The following is a 15,796-nucleotide window of genomic DNA, read 5'->3' as shown; positions in this document are numbered from 1 at the left end:
TGTCTGCTTGCTTTCCAATTAGGGCAGACACCTATGCCAATCTCCTAGGCAGGACTGGACAGCACAGCCCAGACCTGCTCAGTCCCATCTTATCCACTTCATACCACCACCAAGAGATGGGAGGAACATGCTGTGATAAAAATGATGTTTGCTGGGAGTTCCTGGAGGCTTTTATTTACAGAAGCTATTTGTTAGACACTAAAGCCTCTTGTTCTCTATCTGATGCTGACTTGATTTCTCTAGTTTGTGAAACAAAATGCCAGTGTCAGGTCCAAGCTGTCTCCCTTCAAAGGGACATGGCTTCCCATTGTAGCGTGGCAGAAACGTCAAACTTGAGATCTTTCTCTCTTCTGGCTCAACAGCCAGCCTGGAAAGCAACTTGTCTGCAGTGTGTGGGACCACTGGCTGCAGGAGAGTCCCATATACCCGCAGACATTCCAGAGTGACATGGATGATGGTGTCAAGCCAGAGCTTATCTGCAGGGTCTTTTCTGTCAAGTTTCCAAGGCTTGTGTCTCTGGAAGAAACCATTAGTCTGCCTTACACACAGGGCGATGCATTCTAAAGCCTTGTAGATCTGGAAATCTTCAAAATAACTAGCTACCTGCATAGGCAGAGAAGCCACAGACACCACAAACTCATAGTCTTCAGCAGCAGCCCTACCCAAGGCTTCTGCCTCCCTGTAATCCACAACCTTAGGAAAACAAGTCTCTGAGAAACACGGGTAAGTGTTGCTGGGGTTAATGCCAGGGGCTGTTGACCGATTCAGAAGTCCCCCAAGTGAATCTGCCAGTTCTGAATTCACAACCTTAACAACCTTCTCATCGTAATAATCACAATCCCTCTCAGGTACACCCTGCCTTAGCAGGAAATACCGAAATCCATCTACTGTGTATCGTTCATTACAAGCAAAGGGATCAATCACATTGCCCAGGCTTTTGGACATCTTCTGCCCATGGACAGTCCAGTGGGAGTGCACAAATATTCGCTCAGGCGGGGACAGCCCAGCTGCCATCAGCAGTGCTGGCCAGTAGACAGCATGAAATTTGAGGATGTCCTTGCCCACCACATGGTGTGCAGCGGGCCACCACTCACCATGCGTCTCAGGGTAGCCCAGAACACTCAAATAATTCACTAAGGCATCTACCCATACATAAATTGTTTGCGTTGAGTCACTGGGGACAGGGATACCCCACTGCAACCGGCTTCTCTCACGTGAGATGGACAAGTCTGGCAAGTCCTCTCCCAGCCAGCAAAGCACACGCTGGTAGAAAGGCTCAGGGGAAATGGCACGTGGGTTGTCACGAAGCCACTTCTGCAGTGGGTCCTGGAATGCAGACAGCTTGAACATGTAATTCTCCTCTTTGGTCCAGTGCACCTGAGAACACAGGAGGGGGAAAAAAAAAAAAATTAGAGCTCAAATGCTCTGCGAATGGTTTCACAGCTTGCACACAGCATACTCAGCGTCGAGTTCCTCTGGAACTATTTCTCTTCACCATAAACTCAACAATTTCACTGAAACAACTTGTTTCAACAACTTACAATCATCCTCAGGGTTCCGAAGCCTGCAACCTCTATTCTGCATCTAAGGCTGCTTTCTCTGCCATAAAACGGATCTTTTCCCTCAACCACATTGTGTGCTTTATCAAGATATGCTATTTTACAACCTTACTCTTTCTGAGTGAGCCAACACTTGTATACCTCAGTCCTGAACATATACCAAAGGAGATTAATCTCTGCTTAGCTTTGAAGCATGATTATCTGCCACAGTTGAGTTAAATCATGCAACTCCTGACACTGTATAAAAAAAAAAAACAGTGGTAGAGACACATTAGGTCAGGTACCCACACTCCTGATTCCAATGCTATTCAATGGTGAAACTAGCAACAAACAGCTCAGTCATGAACAGCTGTATTCTTCCTTTCATCCAACTCTTTTCATCACCACTTTAAAACACTGTTTCCAAGCCAACAGTCCATTCTGCAGCAGCAGAATCCCTTCTATGCCACATGACTGAAATCTGCACCTAACCCTTAGGGTCTAGGATCCCATTGGCAGCTCTCTCCCATTGAACCAAACACAGCTGTGAGATATAGAGAACATGCTTTGAAATCAAGGCAAGTCTCAGCTGACTCAGCTGAAGCACTACACAGACAGCATTTTCTTTTTCTAGAACAAAATGTATACGAGTGTGCAGCGCTCATACAGAACAGCCTAAACTTGGTCAGCAAAGCTGGGGTGCTGTTACCTCATGGCCAGACTCCGCAGACACCTTGTGTGTGCAGCCCTGGGCATCCACCCGCTCCGTGAGCTGGCTTTCAGGCAGGAAGCCCTCCTCTGCCGTGCAGTACCAACCCTCATAGGTCCCTTTGTAGAGAGCCCCGCGCTCCTGCAGGGCAGCCCAGAAGTGACACACAGCTTGGCAGTGACGGGGCTCACTGGTGCGAACGAAGTCAGTGAAGGAGATGGCTGCCTGGGTGAAGGCCTGGTGGAACAGCGCTGAGATTCGTGCACAGAGTTCTGGGGGTGACGTTCCCGCTGCGGCTGCGGCCTGTTGGATCTTCAGCCCGTGCTCATCAGTCCCTGAAAAGCCAGAGATGGTCACGGAGAGGGGCTGTGGAGCCGTGCTGGGACACAGAGCCAGGGGAAACAGGGACAGCCCCAGGGACACGAGGGCTGGGGGTCAGCCCCAGGAATCACCAAGGCTGGAGGAGCCCTCTAAGGTCTCCAAGCCCAAGCCCAACCCACCCCCCCCCACTGACCACGTCCCTCAGTGCCACATCCCCACGGTTCTGGAACACCTCCGGGTATGTTGACCCCCCCACTTCCTTGTGCAGCTGTGCCACTGTATCACCACTCTTTCTCAGAATCATTTTTTTCCCCTGTACCCTGAAGAGGATGAACTAAACTTGAAGAGAAGCTCCGGACACAGGGACAGCCGCCACAGCCCGCGGGGCCCGGGGCCAGCCCTGGGAGAAGCCGAGGCTGGAAAGCGCAGGCCCCACGCTCACCTGTGGAGAGGCGGCTCGGCCCGGCGCTCCGGAGGCCGCGTTGGCGGTGCAGCGCGTCGGCCAACAGAGCAGAGTAGAGGTGTCCGATGTGAGGCGGCCCGTTAGCGTAGAAAATGGGCGTGGAGAGCAGCAGGCGGCGACCGGGCCCGGCGGTGGAAACAGCGCGACGGAACGCCTGCGGGAGGCGGAGAGGAGGCCGCAGCATGACAGCGGCGGCGACGGAACCATAGAGACGGCGGCGGAACCACAGAGACGGCGGCGCAGAGCGGCCGCGCGCGCGAGGGCGGATGGGAGAGAGGCGGGGGACGCGGCAGCCAATGAGAAGCCGGCTTGCTGGCGGCCGCGCGTGCGCCTTGCGGGCGGCGGGGGCGGCGCGAGGTCGAGCTGAGGGAGCGGCGCGCGATGAGCGGCGCCATGTCGTGCTGCCGCCTGGCCGCCGCCGCGCTGCGCCCCCTCAGCTCCGTGCAACGCGGTCGATCCGCCGCAGGTGAGTGGGGACGGGGCGGGCCCGGCTCTGTGAGGGCATCCGCGCACCGCCTGGCGTCCGGAGGGATGTCGGGCACGGGCCCGGCCCGCTGTGAGCGGAGCGCAATGAGAGGCGCAGTGAGAGTCCCGCCCGCGGATGGCTTCATCTGAGCCGGCGGCCCCGCCGCTCCTCGGCTGTGGGACGGCCGAGCTGCCCGCCGAACCGCTGCTTTCCGTGGCGTGCATCAGCGGAGCCTCTTCTGCTGGCAGGGATTCCTTGCGGCTGTACGCACGGCTGCCGGTTGTCCCGTGCGGGTGTTGGAGCCCCGGGGCAGGGCAGGGAGCGCTGTGCATCTTTCCTGCGGCCGTTCTTGTTAATTTCTTTAATTGCGTTTTGATCTTTGGTACCCGCGGCAGCCTGCGGCAGGCTCGGAGCCGTTTGTTTTGGCAGAGGAATTCACTGCAGTCGCTCAGATGTGGTACACCAGGCTTTGCAAACGAGCAGCTCATTTACTCAGCTTAAGAAACGATTTGCTCTCTGAATTTCAAAACGTACCTTTGTATTGCCAGTCTTGGTGTTCTTGTCTAAGAAGCTGCACTGCTGGGTCACCTTGTTGCAGTGCTGGAATGTTCCCGTGCAGATGAGCAGACAAGCGGCTCTCCATGCTCTGCCTGGGGGCAAAAGCTTCTGGTTTTGCCCCTGTGGGTTTCTCAGCATGAGAAGATGTATGTGTGAGCAGCTCGCAGAGCGACAGCTCTCCTGTCAGACCTCTGGGGGAAGCAGCTCTGATCTGTCATTCAGGATATTCATTTCTGAACGTTAAAAGCTTCTTTGTGAAGTAGAACTGCTCTGTGATGGTGTGGGCATCCATTGCCATTGGCAGTCAACATGGAGCTGGCAGGAAAGTTGTGCTAAAGCTTTAGAGAAGGGCCAGAATCCATGGTGTGACCTGATGCTAAATCTTCGTTTGCTTTTAGTTTATATTTCACTCACTGTCTGCTGAAAAGCTTGGTAGAAAAAAAAAATCTTTGATGCTATTAATAAAGAAAACATATATTAAATAGGCTCTTGAGAGAACTGCGTGTTCCCAGTGCCTCCTCTCCCTGCCCCAGTCTACACTGGAAATTAAAAGGTCAAACTCAAATGAATCATTAACTTTCAATGTAGAAGGTGGCATAAATAATTGAGGGGTATTCATATTCTGAGTTGCAAAATGTTAATGTCTGTCCCTCTAAGCAGTGGGGTTTCCTTTCCTTTTTCAGTGTTGTTTTCTTTTTTTTGACCAACAAGTTAATTGAAAATGTATCGTTCTCCTCTCATGCTCTGTGTAATTGGGAGTCCTTAATACTCAGCACTTCTCCCTCTGTTCTCTCATTGCTTGTCTTCCCCTGCAGTTTTGCAATGCCATCACCTGAGATACCCTTCGAGAGCACTGACATCTTCAGGTGTTCCTGGCAAAGCTGGCAGCAACCTACTGCTGTATTTAATTGTGGGAGGAACAGTCACTGGGACAGGAGCTTATGTAAGATGCTTAAATAAATGTGCTTTTACTGGGGAAAAGGGTGGAGGGAGGGTACCATCTTTACCTTAATTATTTTTGGTAATGAGTTCTCGCTTTCTGCTGTTTTTGTCATTGCTTCTTTTCACTTGATATGCTTCTGTCTGTCTCACTTCTTTTCTGTGCCGTGCATTAAATTCCTTGGTTCTTCTTTGCATCTGTTTGTAATGTTATAAAATGCTTGATTATGGGTAAAATGCACAACATCTAGGGAATAAAAGAGATGTTAACTCCTCAAAATAATTCACTTCTGTTCAATCAGACAATTGGTTCTGCAGCCCAAGGACCAAACATATGCAGAAAACTTCATTGCTTGCTCATGGAAAGCAATCAGCCTGCTGAGTCCCATCCTATCATAAGTAGAACAGCTATGTGTATATCCACAGATGCTTTTTAAACTCAGGTATATCTGGGTTTGTTTGCTTTAATTGAAAACATGCATTTTCTGAGCAAGTAGGATAGACAGAAGTTTATGGGGAATAGAAGCAGAATGATGCCCTGATGCTGTAACACATACAAGGTGCCTTCTTGTCTGTCTCCAGGTATACAAAACATTGAGGGAAAACAAGGAGAGATTCACCAGCCGTGTCACAACAGTAACAACACGGTCTCAAGAAAAGGAATCATCTCCTTCTGGTGGGTACTTGCCTGCAGTTCTGGGTTTGGAGCTGTTTTTCATGAGCTGCTAACTTGAGGCATGCAAAACAAATAGAATGGAGCCTGCCTGAAAACACAGTGGTAAAAGGAGAAGAGGCCCTGCTTTGGGCTATCACCTTTTCCCGGCCTGGCAAAGGAGCAGTGCAGTTCCCAGCACAAAATGCTCAATGCTGAGCCATGTCCTTGTTCCATTTAAGGAGTATTATAGAGGGAGAAATGAGGACAAAGTAGCAAAGCTCTTGATAATTTCTTGCAGACTGTATATGGACCACAGGTCACTCACTGAAGGTCACATGAGTGTGCGGATGTAGCTTAGAGAAACTAAATTGGCTGAAATGTGGCACTATGAGTTGTGCAGGAAGCAGGCCTCAAGTGAAGTAGGTTCTTAGGAAATACGGTGAGATAGAAAGGAAGAAGGGAGGAGAGTGTATTTGGAGTGTTGTCTGCCAAAGGAGGTCTGTATGTGGAAAAAGATCTGGTGACACACTGTTCTTTGCATGCGGACAGTTTTCCGTGCTGCATCTGCAGTCAACTGTCTGATCTGTTTCCTGCAGCTTCAGAAGCTCGCCCTGAGGTCCCATCTCATGTTCCTTTCCTGCTCATTGGTGGAGGAACTGCTGCTTTTGCTGCTGCCCGATCCATTCGGGCTCGTGACCCCGGTGCCCGGGTAAGGGATGCCCTGTTCTAGAGAAGATTCATGTGGATGGCTGAGTACATTCTTGCTTTAGAGCCTACGTAATGCTTTGATGTTTGACAGCATTGGTGTAGCTGATCTGTTTGATGACTGCTTGTTTAAAGGTACTGATTGTGTCTGAAGATCCAGCACTGCCCTACATGCGTCCACCTCTCTCCAAAGAGCTGTGGTTTTCAGATGATCCCCACGTAACAGAGACTCTGCGGTTCAAACAGTGGAATGGCAAAGAAAGGAGGTATGTGTCACTTGGGCAGTGAAGACAAAGAGGAGAGTCTATGGAAAAGTTTATCAAAGTATTCTTGTGAGAGAGCCACTGGGGAGCTCTGTAGTGTTCAGAAAGCAGTTTGTGGATACTGAGTAGCACTGTGTTTGTGATGAAGGCCCTGTGTGCATATCTGTGTGCATTGTTGGTTGACTGATCCAAAAAGGAACAGAGCATTGCATGCTGTGGGCAGAATTTGTGTTGTTTGCAATGGGCCAGTCTTGACTCCAACACAATAGCCTCGCCTCCACTGCCAACCCTTAAATGAGGGCTGGGAAGGGGTGGATCCTGGCTCCTTCCCTTCCATCACTCAGTACATTGCATGCACCTGAGCTCCCCTGGGCTGGCCCTGCCTTCCCACCAGGTGCTCCATCACTGCTTCAGGCTGTGACTCAACATTTTTGCTACAATCTGCCACTAACAGGAGAAATCTTGTGAAATAAGTTAACAGTAGATGTGAGCATTAAAGCCTTGCAGTACAGAACAGAGCTCCTGGAACTTTGGATCCCATTGGATCCCTCTGATATTTGTGGTCTTAACTCTTACTGATCTAAACACTTGAATTTAACAGCATGCAGCAGCTAGTTCTTTGCTATTTCTGAAGTTTGTTATGGTTGCACAGAGTTGCTTTCATGTCATTGGTAGTTTCTGTATAGCTGGTATCAAAGAGTAACTGGAACACATCTGCTACTTGATCTTTTCCCAGTATATATTTCCAGCCACCATCATTCTATGTGCACGCTCGTGATTTGCCTTTTGTAGAAAATGGTGGAGTAGCAGTTCTCAGTGGCAGGAAGGTGAGTACTACACTGCTAGCTGTCAATCTAATGTCATACAGTTCTTCCCAAGCAGAGCCCGTGTCTGAGCTGAAAATAAACAGCTGTAGATGGTGTTGTGGAGGTTGGCTGAGGAGAAGAATGTGGAAAATTTTCAGAAACGTGTATACAGTGAATCAGGGACTATCCTAATATTAAAGACAGCATGTGTGAAGCTTGAAAGCAGGAGAAGCTATGAGGAGTAGTAGCTAAAGGTAAGATGACAGTCTGTGTGTGGGATAAGAATATGTAGAGCTTAGAGACTGTGTGACAAAATGAGAGCTAAGCTGCATATGAGTTTGGAAGGTGAGGTGAGTAGAATGTCATCTAAGTAGTGGATTACAACATAAATAAAAGCACAGTACAGAGGCAGCAGAAAGGTGGAAAAAATTGTTTCCTCAGTTCTCTGTATCTTGCTAAAATAAAGAATTTAGTCTTCTTACTGCTGAACTGTTTCTTAGATTCATATCCTGGGATAATCAGTCTAATTGTCATTGCTACCAAAAGAAACTCTGAATCATATTTTCAGTTCCCCCCTCACTGAAAAATTACAGAGCAATTCAAAGGTGTGAAAATGTTGCTTCCGAGTATTCTTCTCTTATTTGGTAGGATGTGCAATCTATCTCAAGTAGAGAGCCTACAGTGAGTGGAAGCCTGAGCTCCCCTGCTTTTTTTTTTTTTTTTCCTGGCAGGTTGTGCATATGGATGTGAGAGGCAACACTGTGAAACTCAATGATGGTACCCAGATATCCTATGATAAATGTCTTATTGCAACTGGTAAGGCTTTTGTTTTTATCTCCTCCTGTTGTTTATGTTGTGTCAGGCTTTTGATTTCAGTGGCATTAACTGACAAGCCTCTGCCATGTGGCAGAGCAGTCACACAAAGAGCAGTAATACAGACAAATGTGGCACTGGGTTTTTCACTTGGTTTATGTAAGCCAGCTTCTCTGGGATGTTCAAAGTTTTACTCAGAATCAGCAAGGAAAGAGGAAAAGGTGACTGCCATAGCAGCTGGGTAAAGGCACTCCTCTACAGTCAGGTGTTTTAAAATCCTGCCTTTAGCAGTAGCAAAGAGAACATCCAGCTCTTACCTTGGCAGAGCACTGCTTCAGCATCTAGCCCTAGCAGTTACATCCTTGTGTGGTTAATATGGAACTGACTTTCTCAGTGGAGAAAGGTGTATGGCATGAGGTTGTCTGGGGGGGGTGTTTTTGCTTGCTTGTTTTAACTCTGACTGCAGAGCCATACACTGCTTGCACAGAAACTCTTCCATGGTGAAAACCAGAGGGCAACAGAGAATAGAGCGTATTGTAACAGCTTTCAAAGCGCAGTTCAGATGGGTGATAGCTCTGCGTTGCTGACATGGCCAGCAGTCATTAGTATTTCTCTCTCCCTGTCTTTCTTCCCCTCCCTTCCACCCTGTCCTCAGGTGGTTCCCCAAGGAACCTGCCCGCCATCGAAAGGGCTGGAAAAGATGTACAACAACGGCTGACGCTGTTCCGAAAGGTAATCTACAGGCACTGGGGTGAGGCTGAAGTCATCACAAACACCACCAGCATTTTCAGCTTGTTAACTCTTCTGCTTTGGGTCCAGGACAGCCTTGCCTTGGCTACCAGCTACCCTCAGCTGCTAACCAAGGATCCATTTACTACTTATTCTTTTCCCTGAGCACGTGAAAAGCATAAAGTCTGACGTTGCTCTCCCCCTTAGCCTGAGACATTCCTCTCATACACTGAAGTTTTAGCTGAGTTTTTGTGTTAGCTCTTGGATTAGCTTAGGTAGTTTGCTGATATTCTAATGTCCATGTCTTCTTCATGGCATTTCTTCACCTTCATCCTGTGCCTTAGGGGAAAGTGGATGAAAGAATTAAAGTTTGTTGGTGGACTCCTAGTTTTCATTGGAGAGATGCTTTTTGTTGACAAGCTGCACATTTCTTGAAATTGTGGGGTTTACAACAGACAAGGAGTTTCTTCCTTAGTCTGGTTCAGGGAATGAATCAAGAATAAGGAGCCCTGTGGAAATGTTCTGCCCTGCACTGAACTTGCCCTGGCCTGGTCACTGTCAGGTCTGGTGTGATCTGTTCAGCTGTGTAAGGCATGTGTAAAATACATGTAATGGGAGACAAGGTGTTGTAGTACTGTGTGTGCTGTAGATCATTTGCATCTGGAAATTTCATTGCAATTTCCTCTTGACACGTGGGAGAAAATGCTGAGATTGTGCAAGTTTTTCCCTGTCAGCTAACACTAGGAAGCCAGAGGGTTTGGTTTTTTCTTTCCTTTTTTTCTTTTTCTTTCTGTGCAATAGAGGAAGAGGAGGAAGGAGAAACATGTCTCCCATTCTAAGTCAAGGAAAGAGTTACTCTTATTTCAAAGGGAGAAATTGCAGAATTTTCCCACTGCCATTCCTGCTTGAAATGAGAATAAATCTTCTTTCAGATTGAGGACTTCAGAAGTCTGGAGAAGATTTCAAGACAAGTCAAGTCCATCACAATTATTGGTGGTGGTTTTCTTGGCAGTGAGCTGGCCTGTGCTCTGGGAAGAAGAGGTAAGTGCACTCCAGCAGGCAGCTTGCTTCAGCTGGCAGCTTTACAGAAGTGGCAGGCATTGAATGCAATCAGCCTGACATTGCAAACCACTTTTTTATTACACATCTGCTGAATTTTTGCACAGATTTGCTCTTTGCTTTCCTTTCAGCACAAACCAGAAACCTGGAGGTGATTCAGCTGTTTCCAGAGAATGGTAATATGGGCAAAGTCTTGCCTGAATATCTGAGCAACTGGACCACAGAGAAAGTCAGAAGAGGTGAAGCTGTGCTCCAGTGCTGCTCCTCCTGCTTCAACTGGAGTCTGCATGGCCCTGTGCAAGCAGTTATATTTCCCTTTTGTTTCCAGAGGGTGTTAATGTTATGCCTAATGCTGTGGTCAAGTCTGTCTCTGTTTCTGGAAATCGGCTGGTGATTAAACTGAAAGATGGCCGAAAGGTAAATCTGAATGCTGGGGGTGGGAATGGGGCCTCTGAGAGAAACAGAATAACTGTTACAAATTCTCCCACAGGTGGAGACTGATCACATTGTGGCTGCAGTTGGGCTGGAGCCTAATGTGGAATTAGCAAAGTCTGCTGGTCTGGAGGTGGATTCTGACTTTGGAGGGTTCAGGGTGAATGCAGAGCTGCAGGCACGCTCCAATATCTGGGTGGTGAGTACATGTGAAGGGGTTTTCTTCCAGCTGTTTAGACCAATGCAGTCAAAGTGCCTTGAATTCTGGGGGCTGGCATACCTAAGTTAGGTGAATAATGCAAAAAATGGCAAGTAATGAAACCAGGTGTTGTGCCTTGGAGCCTGTTCCTGCACTACAACGTGCTTTGGTACCGTGGTAATGACTGCACTCCTTTGAATATTTGTGCTCCTTAAGAAAACTTGGGGTAACTTAAAGGTAGCATGGGTTACTGTGTTGTGCAAGAGCCCTTTTGGTGGGAGCTGAGACTGATTCCTCTGGAAAAAAAACCAACACATACCTGATGCTGTCTTAAATTTTCTGCAGCTCAGTGAAAAATGTTGAGAAGATAGAACTGGCATAGCCTGGGAAATGAAAGACAGTGTGAATGAGTGGAGGCTGTCAGAACAGCTCAATTCCTTATTTCAGTCATCTTTGTCCCAGTGCCTCTTCTCTTTTGTGTGTTCATTTGGGCTTTTGATGTCTGTGTTCAGTCATCACTGAATGAATTTCTCTTTAAGGCTGGGGATGCTGCTTGCTTCTATGATATCAAACTAGGTAGAAGACGTGTAGAGCACCATGATCACGCTGTTGTGAGTGGCAGACTAGCTGGAGAGAACATGACGGGAGCTGCAAAGCCCTACTGGCATCAGTCTATGTTCTGGTAATGCTGAGTGCTTGTAAAGTTTCTTATTTGACCATATTGTTAGGAGCTCTGACAAGATACACCTTGTAAAGCTTCCTGTTTTCAGACTGTAATAAATCCAGAGCAAATACCTGTACAGCTTATTTGCAGAGTCTCAGGGAACTGGAGCACATGTGAGCTTTCACTGCCCTGCCTTCTCTAAGCTATTTTTCTCCCCTGCAGAATCCAGTTTCTCCCCAGTTGTGTGTAATTCAACAAAGCAAGAAGCAAGAAATAGCAGCCCCTTTCTTAAAGCAGGTTAATCTGCACATTGAAATTCACAACTTCTCTGTTACAATTATTGGAAACTCCCCAGCACAATCTGTTGGTTTCAGTTCTGTTGGACCTTTGCTGGTTAGCTCCACTGGTGCCTTGATAGCAACACAGCAGTGTACTCAGGCCTCTTTTTGAAAGCATTTATTTGTATGGAATGGAGAAAACAAGGCATTTTCTTTTAAATTCTTTAAAAAGAGAGCAAAAACTTGTCTGCTGGCTCAGAATGTACCAGAAGTAGAGTTAGCACAAATTTAAATGTGGGAAAAGAGCTTTTGCTCCTTGGGGAAGAATCCTCTCCAAAAAATTCCTGACAACTCCTCATCATGTGTCTGAACACTTGGTCTGTACTACATGGGTTCTGCACGCAGAGCATTTATTACTCAGCTGTTAAATGAGGATACTGAAGAACCTTTTGACTGTGTGTTTTCCTTTGAGGTGCTCTGTGAGACTGGGGGCTGTGAGCTGCAGCCTCGAGTGTGGCTGGCAGGTGCTAAGTGAAAGTCTGCCAGCCTTTGCTGACTTAGATGTCCTTTTCCTGTGCTAAAAAGTTGCCAAACAGCAGGCAATCCTTAAACAGTTTTCCCAGTGTTCAGGGTTCCCGCAGAGCTCTGTGGTTCTAACTCAGAAAGGCAAGACATTTGTATAATCCATGAATACACGGATGTTATAATTAAGAAATATACAGGAAAATTAGGCTGAACAGGTTATCAAACTAAAGAAGAATAGCTGGAAAGCTTACCCTTGTCCTGGGCTCACTGAGAAGACTCCAAGAGGAGCAATCTCCAGAAGAGATCCTTCCCTCCTGGTAGGCAGCTCTTCAATGGGGCCTAGGAGAGGTACAGCCAGGCTCCACCCCTTCCAGTAGCACAAGAGAATTGCCTTCACCTGTGCTCCCAGAGCTGACTCAGTGCTCACCTCAGGTGGTCAATCAGAGGTTCAGGCTGATTCAGCAGTTCCCATACAACATTTGATCTTATGGCCTCATCTAGAACCCAGAGAAGCACTTGCTTCTGCCCCAGCTCTGTCTCCAAGTTTCATCAGCACTCACTGAACAACACAGAAGATTTCTGCCAGTACCTACTAATTGTGTACCTACTGATTATGTCCTGTTGTTCCTATCTGGGTCCTGAGCTTAGGTGTGTAACTTCCTAAAAGGTCAAGGTACACACAGCTCATGGAAGCAGCCTGGCTTCCTTCAAGGAGAAATCTGACATGTTTTGAGTTTCTGTTCGTTAAACTGGTTTCTTCTGAAACGGATGCACTGTTTTGATTCCTCCTTACACAACAGTCACTAGGATTTGGAATTGCTGTGTGTTTGTAATGCTGTTCCTACAAACGAGCTTTGTTGTTGTTGTTAATTCCTAGGAGCGATCTGGGTCCTGATGTGGGCTATGAAGCAATCGGCCTCGTTGATAGTACCTTGCCAACAGTAGGGGTCTTTGCTAAAGCAACAGCAAAAGACACACCAAAATCTGCAACAGAGCAGTCAGGTAGGTTCATGGCCTTCCTTGGGAGATGTCTGCCTACATGGAGGCTTTTGTGGCTGGCTGTGTGCGGCCACAGAGACGACTTGGTCTCACTGTGAAGCTCTATGAGAAATCCACCTGTGTGCTCTATTCTAGACCAAGCTTTAAATGCTGGTTTTGATGTTAAAATGTGATAAAAACATAATGTTCCACTAGATCAAAATACAGTTTATTTACCATATTAAACAGTAAGAGGGAAAGTTTAGAAGAGGTACAAGGAAGAAACTCTTTCCTTGGGGGGTGATGGGATACTGGCACAGGTTGTCCAGAGAAGTTGTGTGCCCCATCCCTGGGGGAGCTCAGGGCCAGGTTGGGTGGCCGTTCCCATGGTGTGGGGTTGGAAGTAGTTGATCTTTGAAGGTCTCTGTGAACCCAAAGCATCCTGTGATTCTGTGGGGTATTTGGTAATGGAAGCTGGGAGTTGTCAGAGTTGTGCTTTGTGTTAGGATTGCTGCTTTATTGTGTTACAGAAGCTTTTGCTGGACACAACTCGAAAGCACACCTAAGTCTTTTACAAAAGCCGTCTGTCTGTCCTGCTTTCCCTAGCACAGAGCTCCTCCTTTTTTCTGCCCTGGATGTTTGATATCTCCCTTCTTTGCCCTAGGGACAGGTATTCGATCAGAAAGTGAAACAGAAGCAGAAGCCTCAGAAGTTCCCATTTCTCCAAGCTCTTCACCAACGCCTCAAGTTCCAAAAGAAGGAGAAGATTATGGCAAAGGTGTCATTTTCTACCTCAGGGATAAAGTGGTGGTAGGAATTGTATTATGGAACATCTTCAACAGGATGCCCATTGCTCGAAAGGTCAGTAGAGGACGAGTATGCTGAACCAGTGGGGCTGTGGCATTTAGCTTGCTTAGATCCAGGACCTTCTTGTGGAAAAATCAATCTACCAGTAGATAATGAGGACACACAAAGGCAGATATTATTCTAGCATGAAATTAGCAGCATGATAAATGAGAGGAGCATATGGTCTTTCTGGACTTGATTAAGAGTTATGACACTGGAGCTCTCCTCACAAACAAACTGATGCAGCTGGGGCTGGGTGAGCAGCGAGGTGTATTGCAAAGTGGCTGAAGGGCCAAGGCCAGAGGATGGGGATCAGTGATGCCAAGTCTATTCGAGGGCAGTCATAGGCAGGGTACCCCAGAGGTCAATGCATCTCACAGTATCACTTATAGCATATACAAGTTATAATGCATATTTCCTTCTTTCAGATCATCAAAGATGGGGAGGAGCATGCTGATCTCAATGAAGTAGCAAAGCTTTTCAACATCCATGAAGACTAAACTCCAGGATCATTGCAATAGGAATGAGTAGGGCTGTGTTTGTCCCTGCGGTTTGGAGAACTTGCTTTGAGCACTTGTGAATATTTCCCATCACCTAGAGTTCTAATATTTCACCAATAAAATCAGATTCTTCTAAGTTAAGTGCCTCCTTCCTGCACTTGTGCATTGCTGGTTTTGAAAGGGCAGTATGTCGCGTGCTGCTGCTGTTAGTTTTTCCCTCTTATCAACACCAGAGAAGCCTGCAGAGGTGTTTGTTTTCTCACAGCACTGCCTGGCTGGTGAGCTTTCTGTCCTGACTGGGTGGAGGGCTGTGCTTGTTGTAACAAATGCCGCCAGCATAGGAAAATTCTGCCCTGATGGGATGAAATAGCCCATGGAGGAACTGATAGGTATAACCTGCTACAATCAGGCTGCCTGGAGACCCTCCAGCTCACTTCCCCTCCTTCTGTCTGTGATTTGAGTCAGGGACCCTAAAAACTTCAGTGCTGCTGTTGATTTGTCCTGTTCTACTCATACTTGCACCGCATTGTATCACGTTGGGCAAGTGTGGAACCTCACCTTGGTGTTGGGATGGGAGCACTGAAATGAGCCATCTACCCTCTCAATTTTTGAGGCTGTTCTTTGCTGCTCTGTTGTTCCCATATGAATGATGCCATGTGCAGTGCTCGTACCCCTCAGGGTGGTGGGGCACAGCCCAGGCTTTCCTTTCACAGTCCTGCATTGTTAGGGCATTCCTGCTCCCCTTGATCTCCAGTTTTACAGTCTGATCAGCAACTGGATAGACGTGATGGAGAACCTTACTGGGTCTAATGCTGAAGGCACACCCAGACAGGGCTTTTATTACAGGGATTGGAATGGGCCTGCAGTGTGTCAAAAAGCTCAGGAGCTCCTCTATTTTCTCCAGGTCTCAGGGAGGGGCACCAGGGAACCACAGCTCTTGCCAGAGCTTCAGACTGAGCTCAACGAAGTACAAAGGGCAGCACGAGGCCAGTGTATGCACCCATGGAGAGCTAGGAGAAAACCAAAATGAGAAGCAAGAAATGTTATTTCTTCAGGCTGGGTTTGCTCACCACGAGACGGCTGCTCCCTCTCAGAGTTCTTTGTTTTGGCACAGAGTGATGATGAGAAAGGGGAGCTGGCAAACCACGCTGTCCAGACCTGGGCACAGGGGGAAAGGCAGCCTGGCTGCCAGCAGAGTTGCTGCATCCTCCTGCCCCTGGCAAGGCCCAGGGAAGCAGTGCAGCCGCTCTCCCCCAGGTGAGGAGCTACAGCATGTGTTTCAGTCCTACACAGGTTAGTGAGCGGCTGCTGCAGTCTTGGGGCTCATCCTGCTGGTAGCAACACACCAAT

At 47.7% G+C, this 15,796-nt stretch overlaps 2 protein-coding genes across 3 annotated transcripts; one reads left to right on the top strand and one right to left on the bottom strand.

Annotated features, from left to right (window-relative positions):
- Positions 1 to 158: 158 nt before the first annotated feature.
- Positions 159 to 3,298, bottom strand: MARS2 (methionyl-tRNA synthetase 2, mitochondrial). Its single transcript, XM_031594041.2, has 3 exons — positions 3,011 to 3,298; positions 2,248 to 2,582; positions 159 to 1,377 (listed from the first exon to the last, which is right to left on the bottom strand). Exons 1-3 carry the CDS (start codon positions 3,213 to 3,215, stop codon positions 199 to 201), a joined length of 1,719 nt encoding a protein of 572 aa, XP_031449901.2. The 5' UTR covers positions 3,216 to 3,298; the 3' UTR covers positions 159 to 198.
- Positions 3,299 to 3,339: 41 nt separating this feature from the next.
- AIFM1 (apoptosis inducing factor mitochondria associated 1) lies at positions 3,340 to 14,582 on the top strand. Of its 2 annotated transcripts, XM_031594038.2 has the most exons (16): positions 3,340 to 3,497; positions 4,871 to 4,998; positions 5,577 to 5,670; positions 6,246 to 6,358; positions 6,490 to 6,620; positions 7,354 to 7,444; positions 8,155 to 8,239; positions 8,892 to 8,968; positions 9,898 to 10,006; positions 10,156 to 10,263; positions 10,353 to 10,441; positions 10,515 to 10,655; positions 11,195 to 11,337; positions 13,000 to 13,124; positions 13,765 to 13,961; positions 14,375 to 14,582. In XM_031594038.2, exons 1-16 carry the CDS (start codon positions 3,413 to 3,415, stop codon positions 14,444 to 14,446), a joined length of 1,788 nt encoding a protein of 595 aa, XP_031449898.2. In that variant the 5' UTR covers positions 3,340 to 3,412; the 3' UTR covers positions 14,447 to 14,582. The 2 variants fall into 2 exon arrangements, with proteins under 2 accessions (XP_031449898.2, XP_031449900.1); XM_031594040.2 differs by lacking the exons at positions 3,340 to 3,497; positions 4,871 to 4,998; positions 5,577 to 5,670; ... (1 more) ...; positions 6,490 to 6,620; positions 7,354 to 7,444 and adding an exon at positions 7,530 to 7,677.
- The last annotated feature ends 1,214 nt before the right edge of the window (positions 14,583 to 15,796 follow it).

Source organism: Phasianus colchicus, chromosome 14, assembly GCF_987193195.1.
Source record: "Phasianus colchicus chromosome 14, bPhaCol1.hap1.1, whole genome shotgun sequence".
Lineage (NCBI taxonomy): Eukaryota > Metazoa > Chordata > Aves > Galliformes > Phasianidae > Phasianus > Phasianus colchicus.
This window is presented reverse-complemented; position numbering and strand designations above follow the sequence as displayed.

Coding starts and splice junctions, on each gene's coding strand:
- MARS2 (XM_031594041.2), bottom strand. CDS start 3,215: ATGCTGCGGCCTCCTCTCCGCCTCCCGCAGGCGTTCCGTCGCGCTGTT. Junction 2,583..3,010: donor GCCGAGCCGCCTCTCCACAG/GTGAGCGTGGGG, acceptor CTGGCTTTTCAG/GGACTGATGAGCACGGGCTG. Junction 1,378..2,247: donor CTGCGGAGTCTGGCCATGAG/GTAACAGCACCC, acceptor CTGTGTTCTCAG/GTGCACTGGACCAAAGAGGA.
- AIFM1 (XM_031594038.2), top strand. CDS start 3,413: ATGAGCGGCGCCATGTCGTGCTGCCGCCTGGCCGCCGCCGCGCTGCGC. Junction 4,999..5,576: donor TCACTGGGACAGGAGCTTAT/GTAAGATGCTTA, acceptor GTCTGTCTCCAG/GTATACAAAACATTGAGGGA. Junction 6,359..6,489: donor CTCGTGACCCCGGTGCCCGG/GTAAGGGATGCC, acceptor GCTTGTTTAAAG/GTACTGATTGTGTCTGAAGA.